At 37.1% G+C, this 18,921-nt stretch overlaps 3 protein-coding genes across 4 annotated transcripts; 2 read left to right on the top strand and 1 right to left on the bottom strand.

Annotated features, from left to right (window-relative positions):
* Positions 1–120: 120 nt before the first annotated feature.
* Positions 121–8,495, bottom strand: LOC121743790 (N-terminal acetyltransferase B complex catalytic subunit NAA20-like). Of its 2 annotated transcripts, XM_042137160.1 has the most exons (7): positions 8,323–8,495; positions 2,302–2,435; positions 2,113–2,203; positions 1,704–1,836; positions 709–778; positions 496–556; positions 121–394 (listed from the first exon to the last, which is right to left on the bottom strand). In XM_042137160.1, exons 2-7 carry the CDS (start codon positions 2,377–2,379, stop codon positions 303–305), a joined length of 525 nt encoding a protein of 174 aa, XP_041993094.1. In that variant the 5' UTR covers positions 2,380–2,435; positions 8,323–8,495; the 3' UTR covers positions 121–302. The 2 variants fall into 2 exon arrangements, with proteins under 2 accessions (XP_041993094.1, XP_041993092.1); XM_042137158.1 differs by lacking the exon at positions 8,323–8,495 and having other exon boundaries at positions 2,302–2,494.
* LOC121743789 (pre-mRNA-splicing factor 18-like) lies at positions 3,020–5,791 on the top strand. The gene is made up of 2 exons (XM_042137157.1): positions 3,020–3,993; positions 5,161–5,791. The coding sequence occupies exons 1-2, from the start codon at positions 3,157–3,159 to the stop codon at positions 5,569–5,571; spliced, it is 1,248 nt and encodes a 415-aa protein (XP_041993091.1). The 5' UTR covers positions 3,020–3,156; the 3' UTR covers positions 5,572–5,791.
* Positions 8,496–11,776: 3,281 nt separating the features above from the next.
* On the top strand, positions 11,777–13,197 carry LOC121745970. The gene is made up of 2 exons (XM_042139919.1): positions 11,777–12,592; positions 12,658–13,197. The coding sequence occupies exons 1-2, from the start codon at positions 11,777–11,779 to the stop codon at positions 13,195–13,197; spliced, it is 1,356 nt and encodes a 451-aa protein (XP_041995853.1).
* Positions 13,198–18,921: the final 5,724 nt, after the last annotated feature.

The raw sequence follows: 18,921 nt of genomic DNA, 5'->3' as shown, positions 1-18,921 counted from the left end.
GTCGCGAAGCAGCACAAGGAATGTAAAAAACTAGAACGGAAGATATGAAACAAGTTTGATGTTATATCTTTTAAGTATGTTAAAAAGCATGGGATATGCAGCAATGAAGGATTCATGATATGAAACAAAAGAGATGTGTATATAGATGTAAAAATCATTCTCTAACATCAAAATTTCAAATCAATGGTCTGATAAAAGAGGTCAAGTTTCTAAAAATAGAAAGTTTAGGTTTATCCAAATTATTCAAAGGCCGGTGCTTCATGCATGCCTGATCAACGAATGTTCCTCATGATTAGTCACAGCTAATCATATTCCAGTTCATCTGGAGTGATCGGGCGTTTGAGAGGAATAATAGACTTCTTTTCCACGTCTCTTGATAAAGCCTTCCTCATATCTTAAAAGAAAAGACAAAAATCAGGAACACGGATCAAAAGAGGTAGTAATGAAAGGCCAAACACAAATAACCTTATTAGAGTCATGCATTTTACAACATACCCAAACCATCTTCCTCTCCGGAGTAATACCGAAGTACACGTCTATAAACAACGTAGTCAAGCTGAAGGGAAAAAAACAACAAAATGAGTATCACAGCTTATGTGAATACATATAAAGATTATCTACATGCTTCAACAGATATTAATTATTAGACGAACCGATAATGAAGGGGAAAAAACCAAGAAGTGAAAAGTTACTCTGACATACACATACCTTCTCATACATCTTGATGGCAGGTGTATTTGAAGCTCTCACAAAAAGATCCACAAAATAAGCTTTGTCACTTCAAAAATTAAGCTTACTTTAGCATATTGTAACTGAAAATCGTACAAAATTTAATGTTTGCTAGCTTGCAGAAGAGTTTTTTCACCAACATTACCGTGGCCAGACTCATAATTAAGTATTCACATTGAGATACAAAGAAGTAATCAAATTTGAAACTACTGCACTAATAATTAGGAACCTCACAAAGCACATATCATAATTTTAATGCTTCAGTTTCATAAGTATAATACACTTTAGACCCTGAAAAAAGAAGAAATGAAATAAAACATAATAAAAAAGTGAGAAAATGCTTTGAAATTTAATCGAGGACCAAAACTGAGAACAAGATTTAAAGCAAAGTCTGGAAAAAGAGCTCAATGTAAAAACAGCGTAGGATATACTTTAGACCAAAGTTTGACAAACATAACCAGAGCATCAAAAAAGAGAAGAGAGAAAAGGGTCTAGGCATTGAGACATGTGATAGAGAATAAAACTGGTAATTTCTCTATAAAAGAGAACATCTTTGATAATTGCAATCAAACCCATTGATGCGCCCTGGCTTTCCAGAATCCATAAGATCTTCTAACTTTCTACGAAAGATGGAGCTTTTACTGAGAATTCAAGCTATGTATATGTTTGACAGCTTATAAAATATCTTTTGCTGGAGTTTTATAGATTCAGTTTGGACTTTGGAAATGGTCATGTAAGCTTCAGAAAAGATCTTAGGACCTCGATATCCTATAAAAACCTAACAAGTCCTTAAATTATTTCTTTTTAGCCTTAGAAATGTTTAGATATGACTCTTAGGTTACAAAATTGTCAGCAGTAGTATCTTAAAAATTTTATAAACACTTTGCTCTTGAACAACTTATAAGATGATAGCTGGTGCATTATAAACCCCTACTGCGGTTAATAGAGCTAATAAGGGAGAGTAGCATTCTCACATTTTGTCGCTGATTTCCTCGAGTAGGTTCATGAGTTTCTTTGCCAATTGTTGCCTCCGATATTCAGGATCTACAGTTACTGCAGTGACATGACCATGCCATGACTCTCCTTGCCCCTCAACCTTGCCCATAACTGCATGATCCAAGCATTGCACTCACACCTCAAACGAAAAAAAAATTGAAGAAAACCTAAAACACTCACAATCTGTTGACATTTCCACTACTTCGCTAGATTATGATGTATAGATATCTATGTGCTCTCATGCTGACTTAAATCCACACAAATTTCTTCAGATTGTAGAAACAAATACTAATATCCTATCGCTTCGGGAATCGACAAACGTGAATTCCAAAATTAGCCCAAACAATCAACCAAAAAATTACTAATACTCTACAGATTGGAACTTACTGTAGCCCATAACTCGGTTTCCAGGAGCGTCGGCAACGTGGAAATAATCCGGCCACCGCGCCAAGTAGGTCATATAGAACGACATGTTGAACTGAAAAATTCAATTGACGGCGGTAATTAGGGGCGGAATTACGTTAACGCTTGCAGCAAGAAATTGGATTAAATTAAGAGATGATAGAGAGAAGTAACTGTTTCAGTGAGATGGTCGAGGTTCACCGATGCGAAGCGGAGGAGATCGTTGCAGCAAAACCTCCGGATCGTCGTCATATCCGCCGATTCGCGATATTGATTGGATTTGAATTTTCTGAACAGAATAACAGACACTGGGGCACAAGAGCAATCGAACGGTAAAAGAAAAAGAAGAGGCAAATATGAAACGCGTGTTGTGTGTTTTAATGTTACTCCTTAAGTTTATTTTTAACATATTAAAAAATATTATTAAAATATTTAATTGTATATATTTAATAGAAATTAAATAAATAAAATAATAAATTTATTTTTTATTTTTATAAATTTTATATATTTAAAAAAAGTTATTAATAATTTTTAATGTATTAGAAATAAACTGAACTTATAAAATAAAACAATGAATGTATATGTAACTGGAGTTCACGGCATATTATTTTTTATGATTTAAAATCTCATTTAATAAATTTTAAATTTCACTATACACCATAATGATTTAAAATCTTATTTGATAAATTTTACATTTCACTATATAATCCATTCATATTTTTTATAACGTAGATATAAAAATAGCACTGATATTCTAGTATTAATTTTTTTATTTATTTTATTTTTATTTTTAAAGAAGTTTACAAATCAAAATGAAATTTTGAAATAGTAATGACTTAACTTTTTGGTTTTCATTTTTTTCAAATCAAAATATTACAGGAATCCGAATTAGACCGTTATTTATTAACGAAAATACCCTTCTTCAACAAAGCCAATACCGAAACCAGAAGAAAACCCTAGCCACAGATCCCCAATCCTCAGCTCACTACTCTTGAATCGAACAATCTTCGCCGTAATTGAATCGAGACGATGGACATTCTTAAGCAGGAAATGCTGAAGAAACGGCAGAGTCTGGAGCAGGACGTCGGCGGAAAGAAGTTCTTCAAGCGTTCGGAAATCGAGCAGAAACGCCTCCAGCGGCTGCGCGAGGAGGAGAAGCGGGAATCCGAGGCCAAAGCCCTCCTCAAGAAGCAGCTGCAGCTGCAGCAAGATCACCAGAGTAAGGATAAGAAATCCTCCTCAGCCCCAAATTCCAACACCGAAAACTCCAAATCCAAGCCCGAATCGTCTTCGTCCAAATCCCTAGTCGAGGAGCAGAACATCGACAATCTCAATCTACCGAAGCAGGAGGTGATCCGCCGCCTCCGCTTCCTCAAACAGCCGGTGACGCTCTTCGGCGAAGACGATGAGGCGAGGCTCGACCGCCTCAAGTACGTGCTGAAGGCCGGGCTGTTCGAGGTAGACGACGATATGACGGAAGGGCAGACGAATGACTTCCTGCGGGATATTGTGGAGCTGAAGAAGCGGCAAAAGTCGGGGATTGTGAGCGACAGGAAGAGGAAGTCGAGGGAGGATCGAGGCGAGGATGAGGACGGTGGGGATGGGGATAAGGATCACAGCGGCGACGGGGCATCCTCGGGGGTTGATCACGACAAGGATATTAAGAGAATGAAGGCGAATTTTGAGGAGTTGTGCGACGAAGATAAGATTCTGGTGTTTTTCAAGAAGTTGTTGAATGAGTGGAATCAGGAGCTTGATGAGATGAGTGAGACGGAAAAGAGGACCGCCAAAGGGAAGTCGATGGTGGCAACGTTTAAGCAATGTGCTCGGTATTTGAGCCCATTGTTCAAGTTCTGCAGAAAGAAGGTGAGTTGGTTGATTAATTTCTTTCACTCTTCTGATTTTACTTTCATCTTTAAACGATGTCTCTGTTTATATACAATTGAATTGATGGTTTATTGGAGTGTTGAGTGAAAGATTAATCTAGAGCAAGTGGTGTTGGATTTAGCTTCAATTGATGAATCAAAAGTTTCAAATTTAGGTATATGGTCAATATTTGCTAGCTATTTTCAACCTTGTTAGATAAATTCATTGCTACAACCACCATCCCAGTTTCACAATTCGTAGAAAAGTGTGAGCCGAAAAGGTGTCAGTAGTAGCGCATAACAGGTGTAGGAATGTTGGTACAAGCAAAAAGACTTTGTATTTTTCTACCTCCAAATGTAGTGCAAACAATGTAGGCTTGATAACTTTTTACTATCTCTAAACTTTGTCAATTACCATCAGTATCATGTGCCATGGTGATGAATTTAGGCAATGTTGATTAGGATGGGATAGATAACACTTGCTATCTTTTTATGCATTTGAGTTTTTATTTATGCTCGGGCTAGATTGTTTCAGTTTATCTATAGGGACGGACATCAATGCCGGTTGGAGTTTTGTTTATGAGGAATTCAGTTTAGGATGACATAACACTTGATATATGTTTTCAGTCATGTAGGTGACTAAAGCAAAACCAGATGTCATATTTCCATTCATGTGCAACTAACTTGTAAAAGCTTTCACTAGCAGCTATACATGGATAAAGCATCTTTTCTCTTGCTTAGAGATGTTAGGTAGTCGAGGTTTGTTTGAGGGATTCTGGCAAATAATTATTTTACGAAGTTCTGACCAATGTGGCTGAAAGAAAAGCCTGAGTTTTTTTTGAGTCTGCTTCAGTAATGCATAAAGTAATGCTTGTATAACAAATGGCAAATTTGATTCTAAAAAAAAGATAATCACAATATTTTGATGCATTACAATTTTAAATTTAGTGTAAGAGAAAATATTGTTTCTTCATTTTGATGCATTATAATTTTAGTGATATGTGATTTATCATTGAACTGTATAGTTAAGGATAAAAATTATTGATGAGAGAGGTTGAAAAATAATAAGCAAATATATGTTCTTTGTCTATATTGCTGCCCATACAAGTGATTTATTTTCAAGGCGCAGACAAACTTAGGACTTATGTTTGCCTTTGTTCGTTTCTAGGTTCTTCCTGATGATATCCGGCAGGCATTGATGATTGTTGTCAAGTGCTGTATGAAACGGGACTACCTAGCTGCGATGGATCACTACATTAAAATGGCCATCGGGAATGCTCCCTGGCCCATTGGAGTTACTATGGTTGGTATCCACGAACGTTCTGCCCGTGAGAAGATCTACACGAACAGTGTGGCACACATCATGAACGATGAGACTACCCGTAAGTATTTACAATCTATCAAAAGGCTGATGACTTTCGCCCAACGACGCTATCCAACAATGCCTTCCAAAGCTGTCGAGTTCAACAGCCTGGCCAACGGTAGTGATCTGCAGTCGCTGCTAGCTGAGGAGATGTCTTCTGAAGGGAAACAGGCTGAAGAGAGGCTTCTATTGACGGCTGCCCCCAAGGATGACTAAGTTTAGCATGTTTCGAAATGTAAAGACAGGATCTTTGTCAAAGGAAGAGGTCTCGGATTCAAATCCCCGTGTTACCGTCTCCTTCGATTATAAACTAGGTGTACGCACGTATCTGTAAAAGTGTAACGATACAGATGTATTTTAACTCTGGCTGTTCATTCCTTGGTGACATTTTTACATTGCATGTGTGTTGAGTGATTATGGCCTAAATTGTTATTTACAGGTAATTTTCATAAAATCTTTTATTTTATTCGAACACGAAATAATATGATGCTTCATTAAATAGATCATGAAATGTGTAAGCATAAAAGTATATTGGGAAAAATAAATCTAAAAGTATGGTGGTTTGCAGTGATAGTGTGCGACATTTAATATAATACACAGTATATTTCGTGGGCGTTTGGTTGGTGAAACTGAATCATGTATAAAATTAATCCTATGTTCGGTTAGGAAAATTGAATGACTATATAATCCATGATATTATCTGGGATGGATAAAATATTTGGTTCCATTTTTGCCCACATCCTTTCTCCTCTTCATTATCAACCATACACAGATCCAGATCTCACCCGCAACAAACACTGTTACTCTATCGATGAGGAGGTTTGGCGGCAACATCGGTGCTACACCAGAAAATTCGCGATTTTCGTCGGCGGAGACACTGAGGTGATGGAATGGAATGGCTGAGGTCGTTGTTTGATCTCCAACCAAATCAGGGAAGGGGGAAACGTGATTGGGCTGAGCGAGGTTCTCCAATCAAATCAGGCAGTGCGAAGACATGATGGAGTTGTTTTTGGGCTGGGGTTTTGCAAAGTAGTATATGGTGATGAAGGATTTGGGGATGGGATAGGATAGGAGGTGCCGCCCAAATTGGAAGATGCCACCGTCACAAAGGAAAGCCAAATAGCTGTAAATTCGTTGAGAGAGGGAACCAATGGCTCTTCATGACCACACAACAAGTATTGATGTTACGGCTGTGCAACTAGCAATAGAAAGACTAAAGTGTTACATATGGAAGCTGTTAAACGTTAATCTGCTGAAAAAAGGTGACCGGCTGAGCAGTTAATATCACAGCCCATATATATAGGACATAGCTATGAGAAGCAGACGTAATTCATTTACTCTTTTAGCTAGAAACAGAAGAGAGTAAAGAGAGCAGAAATCCTTGTTGGGGTTTTGGATTATCTTGATGCCAGTTCTAGTTACATTTTATGTAACCAAGATATGTGGTTTGTTGACTGTTGTTGAACAAAATATCATCATCCTTTGTCCCTGAACGTATATCTTACAATCGAACGACGTAAAACTCATTTGTGTTCTTTCCTCGATTTGCATTGCATTTTGTCGATCATACAATTAAAAATTGGGTAAATTGCATGTAAAGTTATGAACTTTTAAAAAAAAGTTTGGTTTTTTCCGTTAACATTAAATGTTGCATGAAAAGTCATGAACTTTAGCGGACTGTGTAAATTTCATTTCGGCACAAACTTATCCTATGTGGCACGTCGGATGTGTGACTTGGCAAATCGTCAACAGTACATAAAACGACGTCGTCGTTATATGCATGTTGAATTAAATTAAAATTAGGATTTCATTCTCGTGTGCTAATTACGCGATTTCACTCTTATGTGCTGAATACGGCTTTCATTCTTATGTGGTGATATACGCAATTTCACATCTTTTTCTGAGGTGGCGAGTTTCTCAAGTGGTAATCCAGGATTTAAAAAAAATGTCATGTCATCACACACTCAGCGTCCACATCATCTTCCACATCAGCACACTACTTAGCCGGAACCCAACTTGGGAAATCGGAGCACGGGTTTAAAGTTCATGGCTTATTAAAGTTCACAGGAAAAACTAAATTTTTTTGAAAGTTGATGACTTTACGGACAATTTGCCCTTAAAAATTTATATGGCAACTGCAAGGTTTGAGGCTGAAATACCCTTGGCAAGAACAACTTCGGTTTGTGGAGGATAAAGACGAAGGCCGTGCTAATTCAACAAGGTTGGCTGAGGCTTTGATAGTGGATCCAATGATGAAGGAAGAAGGAAATGAGCAATCCCCATCCAAGAAAAGGGAGTTGACAAAGGGATAAGTGAGCAGTTGGACGAATTGAGTTAATTTATTGACGATCTTGAAAATATAGATGTCGGCTTAGAGGATGAGAACAAGGCGATCATTCTTCCGAAGCGCTATAACCAGCACAAAGATGCCGTGCATCAAGGCAGAGAAAAGACTATCATATTAGAGGAAGTCCAAACTGCTTCAAAAATGCAGTCTTGGGTATATCCATCTAGAGAAAGGTTGTCAAAATATTCATTTGATATTTAAGATTATTCCAAAGAGTCTGTTACTTCATATAGCTTAATTAGTGGTAAATACACATTAAGTGGTAAAGCTATTTGCTATGCTACAAGACTCGTGGTTAGAATAACTCAACTTAACAGCAATATCAAACACAAAATTTTGGTTGGTATCATTAATTTATGAGTAACTGGCATTAAGTCACTTATGCATTTCATGGTTTTCAGTAATCATGGATGAATAAAATTGAAATAGTTTAAATAACATTCAATTTCAAACTACCAAATACCAGTTGCACAATAAGCAAACGAAATGTAAATTAAAATCATCTTCTGAGGGGAAAAAAATAAAATTTCAAAAAAACAATAGTAACAGGTAAAAGGAATGAAAAGGCTGATTTTTTACATATATATTATTGTATGAGAGAAAGGGGAAATAGGCTTTACCAGGAAGGTGGAGAGATAATTGAGATAGCCATCCATGTCCTGTATTAAGAAGGAGGGTTCTTGAACTGGGTCGACTCCATCGCCAAACTCGCTCCTCCTAATGGTTGTTTGGCTTCTGCTTTTGTGGGAATTCTTGAAAACCCAAGAGAGCTTTGAGCTGGAAATTGTGAGGGATAAAATGAAGAAGATAAGTTGAGAACAATGGGAGAATGGCTCTAGAACAGAGATACTCCTACCTAGAGGTGCCCACGGTTTTCGGTTCCGGCGGTTAACCGCCGAACCGGAACCATGACAATTTTTACGAACCGGAACCGTCGTATAACCACGGGCCGGTTCCGGTTCCAGATTTTACGAAACGAAACCGTCACTGAACCGCCGGTTCCGGCGAGGTATCCGAGGCATCAGCTGTTGGCAGCTTTTTCAGGTGGTTTTTTGACTGGAACCGGCGGTTAACCGTGAAACCGGCGGTTCTGCCGGTTTTACCCCAAAACAGCGGCCGATTTTCAATTTTTTTTTATTCTGATTTTGAATTCAAATTGATCCATTTCCCCCCATTTTTGAGATCTCCGGCGATCGGATCTACTAGCTTTTCGAATTGAGTGTAGCCTTTGGGTGGTGGCACCGCCCGCAGCTTCTTACATTTTCTCTTCTCACTTCCTACACTAGACATAGCTAAGATTGAGCAAATAAAAGAAGGATTGTGAAGGGAATGGTGGTTTGAAAAAGTGAAGAAGGTGAGTGTAGTTCAGAATCGGCTGAATTTAAGTAATGAAACGACTGTATTTATGGTGAGAGAGAAGGGGAATCAGTAATGTACCTTTTTAAAATGACCGTTGATAAAAAAAATCAATTTAACCTGCGGTTATAACCGGAACCTGCGGTTATAACCGGAACCTGCGGTTTGGATTTGACTATTTGATTTGGATTTATGAGACAAGATAACACTGGTAAAACGTAAAAGCAACCTTACGTATCTATTCTTGGGAACTGATCGGCTATCGAGAGTTTCCGATACTCTCGATAATGGCTAAGGAGATTTTCGCCATTCCCGCTTCCACCGTCGCCGTTGAGGAAGCTTTTAGTATCGGCGGTTGTGTCCTAAACGATAAAAGGAGCAATCTCTCCGCCAAAAACATGGGAGCCACTATGTTACTTGATGATTGGGCAAAGGCGGACATGAGAGCACAAGAGCCGGATTTCGACTTCCACGTAGAGAGTGATGGTGAAGACTTTTCCACCGATGACGAGGTCGAAAGCGAGGGTGCTCAACAATATCAATGACGGGGGGGGGGGGGGTGGTGAATGACGAGCACGACCGACCAAAAAGGTAAGCAAGGTAAGAGAACTACGTGGGCTTTGATTTCTCAATAAAATTGTGGATACGTAGGCAACTTAACTTAAATTTGAAAAGTTTTAACTTTGAAAGTTTAAGTTGAGCTCAAGCCCTTTTCAATTTTTTCCTTTTTCCCCCTATTTCATGTTTTTTTATTTATGTTCCGACGACACTTGTAAATTATATCACATTGTTGTATACTTGTATATGTATTGTAAATTGTAATGTATCATTATCCGTTACAACTCAAATTCAATAAAATTGATATGATTTTCACCTTATTCGTTTTATTTCAATTTTAATTATCCATTGTCTTGTTCCAATTTATTGTATAAGTCCAAATTTCAAATTACATAGCAAAAAAAACCGCCAAAACTGCCAAAACCGTGAGAACTGTCCGAAAACTGGCGGTTCGGAACCGTAACCGGGACCGGAACCGTGAAATAGCCTCACGGTTCGGTTCCGGTTCCGCCTTTCTCAAAACCGGAACCGGCGGTTTACGAACCGTGGACACTCCTAACATTTTAATTGTGAAATGCAAGTCTGATGGAGATTGTGCATTTTTAATAAACAAAAATGGGGAAATCGCTAATAAAATTATGAATTATTGGCTAAACTAGATTCAAGTCACATTTCTATGATACTAATAGATGTCATACTATTACATATTTACATTACTGTTGGATACGTGAGAATTAAAATAGAGACATTTGGCCTTTCCACTTCTTTTAACTTCCATTATATTTATTTTAATATAATGATTTATTATATTTTAAGTCTAAAACCTTTATTCTCTTTTTGCGCCTATAAAGATATTGACTTGCAGCGTGACAAACACCACAACAAACATTCTCTACTATTTCTAGCTCTCTACATCATAGTATGCATTTTATGAGCATTGTCTAACTTAATTCTCGGAACTCCATCATGTTCGTCGGTTCCTAGTGGGTTTGAAGTGCTACACGCTAGGAGGAAGTCGTTTTATCTTTAGGGTCAATACGCCAATTCGTGAGCATTAGCCGAGGCGTAATTTGTCTTGCGGAAAGAGCATTTTCCTCGACTTAATTTATAGTTTGGTTTATTTTACTATTTCCGTTGTAGTTTCCGATTCAGTTATTCTTGTCATTTTGTTTTTAATTGTAATAGTTAGAGTACCTTATGTATACGATATGAGAAATTTATCATAATATTTTTTAACAATTACCTCATTCAACAAAATTTAGTTGATTATTTTATTCACTCCACATTTCTATAAATTTCTTCAAATTTGTATTATCATATACTCCCTCCGTCCTTTAAAAATAGAACACTTTGTAAACGGCACGGGTTTTAATGTAGAATTGGTAAAGTAAGAGAGAAGGGAAAAAAATAAGAGAGAAGGAGAAAAAGTAAGAGAGAAGTAGTGTTAGTGGAATGTGGGGTCCATATTATTAGTAGTGTTTAATTGTGTTAGGTAACACAAGTATATTTAATTAGGAACTAGGATCAATGACTATAATTAAATTCAACAAATTAACTTCAAATTTTCATTTTTGGAAATGGAAAATTGTATCCAGGGTTGGAAAACTGCTTTAACGGTTGGGAAATTGCACTAATGGTTGGAAATTTGCATAAAGTAGTTTCTTATGGAAAATTGAAGATGGTTTGAAATTTTCATTTCATTTTGGAAATTGACGTAATTAATGGATTTGGATTTAATGTTTGAAATGAGTATGAGAAATTGTTCTTAAATTGTTTACACAAACCAAATCAATAAAGTACGAAATTGATTGCAGTAAGTCAATATGGAACATTGTTTATGCATTAATTGGTACGGAAAATTGTTTCTGTATTATTTATGGTGATTAATGCATCAAATAGTGCATTGAATTAATTTGTAAATCAATAATGATTATTGCATTAAATTGTAAGCCAATTCAACACATTTATTACCGCCTACAATGAAAAGAAAAGAGGGAAAATTTGAAATCAGCTAAATTTGACGGAGGGAAAATTTCCCTCCAGAATTAAAGTTTGTTGCATTAACTAGTCATTTAAATACATAAGGCCAGTCATTCATTAGCATTCATTACAGAGAACTGCCATTTCAAAACAAAAAACTACACATTCCATACTCCCAAGATGGTAAAACAGAAAGACACCCTTGATACCACCGTGGACCAAAAAAATTTAATCGCCCAGTTTCTTCTACAATGTACCATTGAGGGAAATCTTCCTTTTGGATCAAAGAAGAAGGCAGCAACAACATTTGGAGTCAGCTACATGACAGTTCGTCGCATTTGGGCAGCAGCAATGGAGCAGGTTGCAAAAGGAGAGCCAATACAATTCAAGTCAAATAAGAAAGGCAAACAACATGCAGATTTACTATTGATTGATGAAGCTAAATTCAGGTCTCTGTCAGTGTTAGAAAGAACAACCATAAGAAAGATGGCTTCAAAGCTTGAGGTCAGTAAATCACTTGTAGGTGTATGGATTAAACAGGGAAAACTAAGGCCACACACAAATGCAATTAAATCTCAACTTTCAGAAGCAAATAAGATTGCTAGGATGAAATGGAGTTTGAGTCAGCTGAGGTTAGACAATAATTTGGATAAGATGTTTTACAACAGCATGCAAAACGTAGTTCATATTGACGAGAAGTGGTTTTACATGACCAAAGCATCAGATAGATACTACCTTCTCCCCGATAAAATTGAGCCCTATAGGTCCATCCAATCAAAAAGGTTCATCAATAAAGTTATGTTCATGTGTGCCGTAAGCAGGCCACACTTTGATAGTAATGGTGAATTGCTATTTGATGGGAAGTATGGAATTTTTCCATTTACTACTCAAGTGGCAGCACAACGAAACTCCAAGAATAGAGTTAGGGGTACATTAGAGACTAAGCCAATCAATTCAGTGAACAAAGAAATCATGAAAGACTGCATCATTAATCAGGTATGTATAGGAGTATAAGTTTATTCAATTTTTCAGTATTAATACATTTATCATTTATTTATCAGATTGTTCCAGCCATAAAAGCAAAATGGCCAGCTAGCTCATGCAAGGATATTATCATCCAACAAGATAATGCGAAACCACATATAATGCCAAATGATCAAGAATTCAAGGAAGCAGCAAATACGGATGGTTTCAATATTAAGATAGTTTGTCAGCCACCTAACTCTCCAGACACAAATGTTAATGACTTATGTTTCTTTAGGGCCATCCAGTCATTACAAGATGACAAATCAACCAAGAATGTGGATGACCTTTTGAAGAATGTGGTGGCTTCATTTGATGAACTGTCACCACACACTCTTGATAGTGTCTTCCTCACCTTACAAAGTTGCTTGACAGAGATATTGAGAGTAAAAGGTGGGAATAACTACAAGATTCCACATATGAACAAGCAACGGTTGAGAAATCTAGGGCTTCTACCAATGTTTCTTGAAGTGGACAAGGATTTGATTCGGGACAGCTTGAACTACCTACTGCTGCCTGAAAATGATGCTGGTGCCGATATTGATCTGTCATTTCTGAATGACTATTTCCAGATATAGTTAGCATTAGAAGTGTAGGCTTTTTGTGCATTTTGGTAAGGTTGTCAAGTTAAAGTTTTTTGTACATTTTGGTAAGCATGTAATGTCTCAGCTTTTTGTACATGTTTGTCAACTAGTGTGATGCTTATTTGCAAGCCTCCAAACATATGGAATGAAATGTAATTCCACAGGGTGACTTCTAAATTAGACAACACAAGATATTCATACAGAATTGCATCATTGACATTCAAATTCAGATTCTGCCCCAACACAATGATCCAACAAATGCAAAACATTCATCCAACAAATGTAACACATTCATAGGACAGTCACATTCAGACGCAACACATTAAATACAACCAGCATTGCACACCAAGGACAATATATCGACAGATATAGCAAGATAGTCACCTGATTAGAGATCAAGTGTCAAAACTGCCGGACAAAATATCGCCAGAAGTTCGAGGAAAACTTTATCCGACTTAGGGCGCACTGTTCTCGGCCGAGAATCAAGGATTACAGTCTCGGATGTGGAGGATAATGTCTCAGATTCGTCAAACGACACCACCAACTCCGGCACCACCATGTCAGAGTCGTCAAGCAGATGACTCATCTCCGGCACCACCGCGTTCAATTCGTCGCACGGAAGGACCGTTTCCTGCACCACCGTTTCCAACTCGTCTCCGGCACCACCACCGTTTGGATCTGACTCGAAACGTTCACGAGCGTGACTAGGGTTTACAGCAGGTCTTCGAAACAAACTTCGATTTACATTTCGATGGAATCGTTGCTGAGGGCTACGGCTGCGCTGCCGACTAGGGGGTGTATCCGGAACGACGGTTTCCATTTCGGACTCCATTGAGAAGATGGATCGAGCAGAAGAGGGAGGATGAGAGCGACGTGAAGGATGAAGATGTAGATGAAGACGAAGATGAAGATGTTTCAATCTCAATTTTAGATAGGGCACGATTAATTTAGGTTTAGGAATTGGGTGGGTTGGGGTAATTAATTAGTTGGGGTAATTAGTTTACGAGTCAGAAATTATGAGGCTAAATAGAAAATTAAGTTTTAATTCTAATGGCATAAGTGGTAAATAAAATGATGTGTGGGGTTATAGTGTAGTTGAAAACTTTCCATTTTTGATTGTGTTCTAATTTTGGTGGACGTCCAAAAAAGGAAACTGTGTTCTATTTTTTGTGGACGGAGGGAGTATAAAATAAGACCAAAATATATTATTGAACGGAAATGGGCTAGAATTAGATTAATATGAGTTATATAATTATAGTTCGGCAATAATTATATTTATTCACAAGCTCATTGGCCCAAAGCCCATGTGGCTATTCATCTTCCCATTTTTTGTTTATATTCTTCTTTGTGGAGAACGTGAAAGAACACATCAAAGAGAACAGAAAAGTCACAGTCATAGATTACGTTAAAGCTTGATAGAGGATTTCCTAGCTTTCATCGGTTGAGCAATTGTACTGGGAATTGTTCCTGTATCGGATTGGAATACACGTGGACCTCGATAGTAGTGGATTCAATCAGCAGGAATCAATCAATCGTGGAAACAAATACACAACAAGTAAGTATATCTGATTGCTGCTCAACGTCGAATATCTATTATGAATCTAGATATGTTATTCTTGTAAGTTATTTCCGCTGCGCTCATTAGATTAATACAAGAATTACTAACTGTTATAACATCGCATTGAAATGTTAGCAATTCTCAAGGAAATTAGCTTGAAACACAAAGTAAATTGTTAGTAATGTCAAGACACAAAAAATATAAATCATATAGGAACCGGAACAAAGCTAAACTTAATATCAAAGTGGCTCAAGTTGCACCAAGTACAATTGCACGGATCCTTTGATATCCGACCCACAATATCCAGGCAACTCCGATTTGCACTAAGGGAATACACAGGCAGACCACAATCTGTCAAGCTTGGCACATCGAACCCTAGATCCACATTCACACTTGAAACCAAACAAATGAACTCTCAAACCACTACTATAATATTCAGACAACCCAAGAACCAATAATCGGTCAACCCTAATACTAGAGGTTATTGCAACAGCCTCTCACCACAATCACAATCCCTCACACTCGCAAAGAAGGAGAAACAATGTAAAGGAGGCAAAGGGTGAAAAATGAGTGAATGAGAATAATGAGAGAGGTCACCAAGGCTAAAAGGAGTCAGGGAGCTCAAACCACTCAGAAGTTGACACGTATCGAAATAGGGCCACCACCAAGTGGAAGTGGATATTGATATTGGACCCGAACTTAAAATGTGGTTGGGTTTCCTGAAAAGAGCCGCAAACTTCACAGTACTACAATTTTATCAATTGTGATGAATATAAAACAAATACGATCCTTAATATAATTAGTTAAATTAATTTAAGTTTAAGTCTGACTACAAGCTATCACACTATTTCTTGTCAACTAGGTTTTCCCCCCTTAGTTTTCATATGCTTGAACTTATCGTTGTTTCAATTTAATTATTGTTATCCATCTTTTTAGCTTAGTTTAGAAGTCAAGAAAAAAATTCTCCAAATGTCATGATGAGTGGGTATGTCCAACAAGTAGTTACTTAGACAAATGGAACTCCAAAAAAGTCATATTCCGACTATACATACCTATACATGGAAACTAATGAATATAAATCCTAATCTCATTCATTCTTTTCAAATATGGAGATTTCTACAAAATATATTAAACCATCCCTTACATACACTCCGACTGCATATTGAATCTAATGGGATCGTGCAATTATAAGTGCCTTTGCTATTTTATTTTTTTATTTTCAAATTTCTTGAATTTTACATGTCATAAAAAACCTAGTAAAATTTGAAAATAATTAATAATATGTCAACAAAATTTTATTTTGGCTATTAATTTAAATTTTGTTGATATAATTATTAATTATTTTGAGTTTTTTTTAAACTTTTTTTGACAGCATGCAAAAATTATTTTCAGCTTTTAAAAAAAAATTGATAGCATGTAAAAATTTATGATTGTACATTTGTACGCATATATTACTCACATTAGTTACAATATGCAATATGCAATTGGGAGTACGTATATGATGGTCCAAAATATTTTGGAGAAATTTCCATAATTTAAAGTAATAATTGAATTTAGATTTAAATCAATTAATTTCTATGTATACATATGTATAGTTGGAATATGGCTTTTTTAGAGTTCCATTTGTCAAATAACTATTTGTTGGACATACTAACTCATTATGCCATTTGGTATTTCTACACTAGGGAATTTTTTCTCTTAGAAGCCAGTCTAGGAGTCTTCTTTGGTTCAACACCTAGTTTGCGTCGTATTTGGTCATACATGCATGAGTATATTCATTGGTCCTTGGGTGAGGGGAAGATCAGCTTCTGGGATGATGTCTGGCTTGGGACTAGCCCCATCTGGAGTATGTGCATCCCGGGAAATGATCCTCCCAATCTCAGGCCGTTGCATCATATTGGCATGATTATGCATGGGATGGGGATATGCTGCATAGTTTATCTTTCAGGTTTGGCGTACCTCTTGATGTGATAGACCAGATTAGAGCCACGCCAATCGAGTTGGGGGGGAAGGATGTGAGCCGGTGGAGTCTGACTAGCCATGGCGAGTTCTCTGTGACCTCAGTCTGGGAGAGCATCCGGACTAGGTTGCCGAAGAGGGAGATTTTTAGCCTTATTTGGAATCAGGGGTTGACTTCTACCATCTCGGTGTTCTTTTGGAGGCTTTTATTTGGTAGGTTGCCGGTGGATGAGAGGTTGCAGAGAAGGGGGATTGAGTTAGCGTCTAGGTGTCAGTGTTGTAGGTCTCCTTCGGTCGAGTCTCTTAGTCATGTTTTCTTCTCGAGTTAGTCGGCGGTTTTTGCATGGGAGTATTTCGATGCCTGGTTTCCTTCCTCGCACACACCGATCAACACGAGGACTGATATTGCACTTAGATTAGGTCACTGGCGTAGGTCCTCTTTTCAGAGGGCTTCCACCATGCATATTAGTTTTCTGGTTCCTTGTTTGATTGCTTGGTTTCTTTCGACGGAGAGGAACGACTGCAAACATGGTGGTCGTCCTTTTCGTCACTCACATGTTATTTGGCAGGTCACTCATCACATGCATGTGCTTGTTCTGGCCGGCAAGCTTGCCCCGAAGCATTGGAGGGGATGCGCACCGTCAGTTGATTTCATGTGACATCCCTAACCCGAAACGTACATCATTTTGCATCATTGCATATTTTATTCCGTATTTCAACATAAATAATGAATATATTATGTATAATATAAATTTGTTTAGTATATTAAATCATTGAATTAAAGTAGTTGTGTGTGCATGGGATTTAAAGTAGTAGTAGTATATATATATATATATATATATATATATATATATATATATATATATATAAATAAGTATGTGTCCAATAGCAATGTGTGTATATGGCTACGTATAGCCATGCACAACTAATTATAGTTATAAATTAGTATGTGTAATAATGTGTGTGTGTTTAATAGTATGTGTAATATTATGGGAGTGAGACACGTAGGTGTTGTGTATGAGACACAACACATATATAGAGATGATAAAAACTTCACAAGTGTAATGCTAAGAAATACGTGTCGTGTATACACATCAATATTTTTGCTTAGTCTGAGGTCGGTTTAATTTTAAAAATTTCCACCGATCCTATAAATATATATATGCCTATTTCGGTGAAGGAAAAAAAAGAGAGGAAGGGAATTATCGAGGGTTAGTTGTAAAAAAAATCAAAATAAAGAATCAGTAGAAAAAGAAAAGAGTGGCAATATAAAAAAAACAGTTGAAGAAAAAGAAAATTATTCAAGGGATGGAGGGCCGTGGATTGGAAGTCAGAGCTTTCTGAATAAGATAACAGTAAAGTTTTGACTGACATGGGTCATAGGAACTCCACGTGTTATCAGGTTCGGCGGCTGACGCATATTGGAAACCTTCTCCTCCTCATCATTTTGCATGTAGATAAATGTATAGTATATAGAGTGGTGAGAGGGTTCTACTACTTTACAAGATATTTTGAAATATGTATCGAATAAGTGTTGGTTTGAACTTATATAATATGGGTGTTCTATGAATTAGACACTGTATTGATTGCTTTTATGATAAGGGATTTATTTATTATAAGAGTATACGTTAGAGGGGTTGAGGTGTGACAGTTTAGGTGGTATCAGAGCAGGGATAAGGATCCCGCTGGGACATTGCATCCATGCATTGCATATGATACGTATTGGTTATAAGTATCATTTGCATTTGTATTGTCATAAACATATCTCACTGAGGAGAGAAGGGTCAGCCGCCCTGCATCATCAATTAATTATAGAAACATCTCACATACATATTGCATTATATGGTGATTTCCAGTAAATACATGGACCAATGATGAGTCAAAGAGGTAGAAATATTAAATAGCACCGAAAAATGGAATTGTTGACTTTATGAGACTACTGATCCGGCTGAGTACGAGATATGGTTGAAAAGGATAGAACATGTGTTCAATCAGATGAGTTGTATGTCAGATGAGTGTTTTGATTATACAGTGTCACTTTTTTTTGGAGCAATACTTACTATTGGTGATAAACAGTCCCACAATCTATGATACAACCTCTGGTACTCAGTTCAGACGATTTTCCTAGAGAATTTAATGATAAATATATACAAGAAGTGTGTGATGGAAGTAAAGAGAGTTTTTGTCTTTACAAGGAACTA

This window comes from Salvia splendens, chromosome 8 (assembly GCF_004379255.2).
Source record: "Salvia splendens isolate huo1 chromosome 8, SspV2, whole genome shotgun sequence".
NCBI lineage: Eukaryota > Viridiplantae > Streptophyta > Magnoliopsida > Lamiales > Lamiaceae > Salvia > Salvia splendens.
This window is presented reverse-complemented; position numbering and strand designations above follow the sequence as displayed.